This window comes from Miscanthus floridulus, chromosome 5, assembly GCF_019320115.1.
Source record: "Miscanthus floridulus cultivar M001 chromosome 5, ASM1932011v1, whole genome shotgun sequence".
Lineage (NCBI taxonomy): Eukaryota > Viridiplantae > Streptophyta > Magnoliopsida > Poales > Poaceae > Miscanthus > Miscanthus floridulus.
The window spans coordinates 78,754,137-78,758,113 of record NC_089584.1 but is presented as its reverse complement, the minus strand read 5'-3'; the positions used below and the strand labels follow the sequence as shown (position 1 = coordinate 78,758,113).

Genomic DNA, 3,977 nt, shown 5'->3' with positions numbered 1-3,977 from the left:
AGGGATTAGAGAAATGGTTGCCCATTTCGTCCCCAATGCAATGTCTCTCGTAGTAAAGTTTTGGACATAAAATTCCCCCTTCCCTAGGGTTAGGCAAACAACATTTGGTACTTGTCGTATGCTGACTTGGACAACTAAATCCATATTAGTGCATGATATGACTCACTAACGTGAAAAAATTGCATGTGCTAGTGGCCTGCTTTTGTAAATATGTAGCTTGCATGGAGAGAGAGACATTATAGCAAGGTTTGCTTTTATAAGAAATATATTGATATATAGATTATAGATGTAGTCATTCTTCATCTAAAAGCATAAATGCAGTCATTGCTATGCTATGTACTCAATCTAGTCATAATAATTGGGATAGCTTTGGTCCCTACTTTTTATTATAATATATTTGCAAAATATATGATATAATGATAAAAACTATATTTCATATAGAGCTACATGTACAATTTTCCACTATCCAAAGTTCCAAACTCAACACAAAGACATACTAATACGTGCTTACGTACTCCATCTGTTCAAAATTATAAGATGTTTTATTTTTTTTAGATACATTGATTTTATATATCTAGATATAGTGTTTGTATAGCAAAAGTTATACCTAGAAAAGTTAAAACGTCTTATAATTTAGAATGAAAGGAGTAAGAAAAGTTAGGAATGATCCAGTGCAGAGTGTAGACAACCAAATTAGGAGTAGTTGCACAGGTGTTTCACTAGGTTTGCAGATTATCCAAGCAAACGGTTCCATTAGTCAACCTTTTAATGATCTTGACCATTGTCATGCTCTGTTGAACTAATGGTCCTATACCAATGAACAAAATGAAAAAATAAAAATAAAAGGAGGGGGGGGGGTGTCAATTTACAGTTGAATTTGTGGGGAAAACTAAGGGGGTGCTCGGTTACTCCTCCTAAACTTTTCGTTGTCCCATCGGATGTTTGACACATGCATGGAGTATTAAATATAGACTAATTACGAAACTAATTGCATAGTTTGCGACTAATTTGCGAGATGAATCTTTTAAGCCTAATTAGTCCATGATTTGACAATGTGGTGCTACAGTAAACATTTGCTAATGACGGATTAGTTAGGCTTAATAAATTCATCTCGTGGAGTAATGATGAATTCTATAATTTGTTTTTTTATTAGTATCCAAACACCCCATGTAACACCCTCATGTGACACCTCCTAAATTTTAGTTAGCGGATCCAAACACCCCTTGAGTTTTTTTCTCGCCTAAACTGGTGCCGATTAGGCAAGTTTCCGAGCTGCTGCTTGTACCTTTTGTCTCACCTCAGACATGATTGGCAACTTAAACCTGTCTTTCTCAACCACCTCTTTCCCACGTTGGCCAGGGCTACCAAATATCAAATCCAACACGAATGTGACACTTTCCCTGGAACTGGGAGCAGTAACCTCCTGAACATCAAATCTTTATTCTCATCATCCATCAACCCCACTATTGATACATAAGAACATCATCATCCACTGACCACTGCAACAACTCGATCTCAATCAGTAGTATCTCCCAAACATATACATATATTCGTATCCAACAACCTAATTCGAATCCATGTCTCGTGCAGAAAAACACGAAAAAAAGAGAAGAAGAAGATGATGAGGTGAAATTTAAACGAGCAGAGCGTGTACTATTTGCAGTTGCTTGCATGCCAAAGGCCAAATGGGCGCAACTGGCATGGTTTCCCGCCATTCACCTCCTCGTGCGGTGGCACCTGATGCAGAGGAAGACGAAGCAGAGCAGCCTGTAGCCGACCACGAAACCGATCATGACGCCCAGGTTGGTCCACCGCATGCCCTCCCGCATCCCCTGCTGCCGCAGAAGCCCCGCGCCGTCGAGCACGCAGAGCGCCCCCGCGCCGCCGCCGGCCGAGGCGAGGCACTCCCTGCCGCCGCGCGCGCCGCCGTACTCGTTCACCACCAGGGCCTCGAACGGGTACTTGAACAGGCTGGCGTAGTGCATGAACACCCAGTAGCGCGGGATGTTCGTGCTGGCCACGAAGTAGCCGGAGAAGAGGAAGAAGCAGCCGATGAGCCCCGAGACGATGGAGTTCCCCACGATGTAGTTGGGCGCCACCGCGCTGAGGCAGGCGACGAAGGAGTTGGCGGTGAGCATGACGAGCCAGACAACGAGCGCGAAGTAGGCGAAGGCGGCGGGCTCGCGCGCCAGGCCCACGAGCCAGTACACGGGCGCCGCGTAGAGCAGCGCCGCGGCGAGCAGGAACGGCAGGAAGACGGCGGCGTTGGAGGCGACGTAGGAGGACACGCGGTAGGCGCCGCGGGAGGTCTCCCGCTCCAGGATGCGGCGCTCGTGGAGGAACACGGGCAGCGCCTCGGTGGTGGAGGAGAGCAGGTAGGTGAGGTTGAAGGCGAAGAAGCCGAGGCGGGACTGCAGGTCGGTGGTGCCCAGGAAGACGCTGCCGAGGAACGCGCCGGCCAGCACCGACTGCGCCATCCGCGCCGCGAACAGCTGCGGCGTCCGCAGCACCGTCTTGGCGAACCGCCCCGCCAGGATGCGCACCTCCGACGCGGGCGAGTTGGCGTACCCCGTTTGCCGCGCGGATGCGGGCACCGGGTTCGCCGAAGCGGCGGCGGCGGTGATCGTGGTGACCGCAGTGGCTGCTACTGCGACGTCGGGCTTGAGGGAGTCGATGGTCTCCATGGCGTACTCGAGGACGTTGACGTGGGCGGGGATGGCGTGGCCCGTGGCGATGAGGCGTGACTGGAGGAAGTCGAGGGAGCCGTGGTGTCGGACGGCGCCGTCGGCGAGGAGCACGACGCGGTCGATGAGCTCGAGGATGCGGAACCCGGGCTGGTGGATGGTGAGCACGACGGTCTTGTCGTGCTTGGCGGCCATGTCCCTGAGCATCTTGACAATGTGGAGCGCGGACCCCGAGTCGAGCCCCGACGTGGGCTCGTCCAGCAGCAGCACGGCCGGGTCGTGCACGAGGTCCATCCCGATGGACACCCGCCTGCGCTCGCCGCCGGACACGTCGGCGACCCTGGACGCGGCGACGTGGTCCAGCCCGAGCTCCGCCATGAGCTCCCGCGCCCGGTCCTCCGCCGCGCCGGACGACGACGGCCCCCCGCCGCCGCCGCCGCCGCGCAGCCTCAGGCGCAGGCGCGCGCTGTACACGAGCGACTCCTCGACGGTGAGCGCCGGGAACAGCGCGTCGTCCTGCGGCACGTACCCCGACACGCGGCGGAACCTGGCGGCGTCCATGGGCAGCCCGTTCACCAGCACCTCCCCGCCCGCCGCCCTTGCTGGGTCCGCTGACCCGGCCAGCACCGACAGCAGCGTCGTCTTGCCCGCGCCGCTCGGCCCCACGATCGCCACCAGCTCCCCCGGCGGCGCTTCGCACGTGACGCCGCGCAGCAGCAGCCTCTGGTCCTCCTCCTTCCCCCCGGCCCCGGCGGCGGACGCGGACCACGGGATGAAGCGCGCCCCGCGCGGCGGGAGCACGTACGACAGCGCCCTGGTCTCGATGCGGTACCGCTGCCTCCGGCGGCCGCCGCCGCCCTGCGACATCACCGTCGTCGCCTCCATCGGAGACGGCCGCGGCGCCGAAAGGTATAAAGGGCGCACGCACAGGCGGTGGTGGTACGTGGTCGGGGAGAAGGTGCTCGGCTCGGCTGGGCTGGGCTCGCAGGGGAGAGGAGAGGAGGGTGAGTGAGGTGAGGAGGGTTGAGCTACCGGCACCAACCTCGCTCGCTCGCTCGCTCGCTTTGTGCGCGGGCTCGGGTGCGCGCACGCTCTTAACACCGGGCGGGGCGGTGCGACGGTGTCGGGTCGGGGGTGGGCTCTGGTCGCTGGGTGCCACTGCCACCGCACGGGCGTTGTTTGGGGTTGCGTGTGTCCCGGGTGGACGTGCCGGTTTGCATTGGGCCGGGGCCAAAATGAACGAAACGACCATGCTTGTGGGATGGGTGTACCGGGACGCTTCAACTCGCGTGC

At 56.3% G+C, this 3,977-nt stretch overlaps 1 protein-coding gene across 1 annotated transcript; it reads right to left on the bottom strand.

Annotated features, from left to right (window-relative positions):
* Positions 1–1,467: 1,467 nt before the first annotated feature.
* LOC136452409 (ABC transporter G family member 10-like) lies at positions 1,468–3,702 on the bottom strand. Its single transcript, XM_066453028.1, has one exon. It carries the CDS (start codon positions 3,567–3,569, stop codon positions 1,716–1,718), a length of 1,854 nt encoding a protein of 617 aa, XP_066309125.1. The 5' UTR covers positions 3,570–3,702; the 3' UTR covers positions 1,468–1,715.
* Between the last annotated feature and the right edge of the window lie 275 nt (positions 3,703–3,977).

Excerpts from the sequence above, each read along its gene's own strand:
- LOC136452409 (XM_066453028.1), bottom strand. The coding sequence starts at position 3,569 with ATGGAGGCGACGACGGTGATGTCGCAGGGCGGCGGCGGCCGCCGGAGG.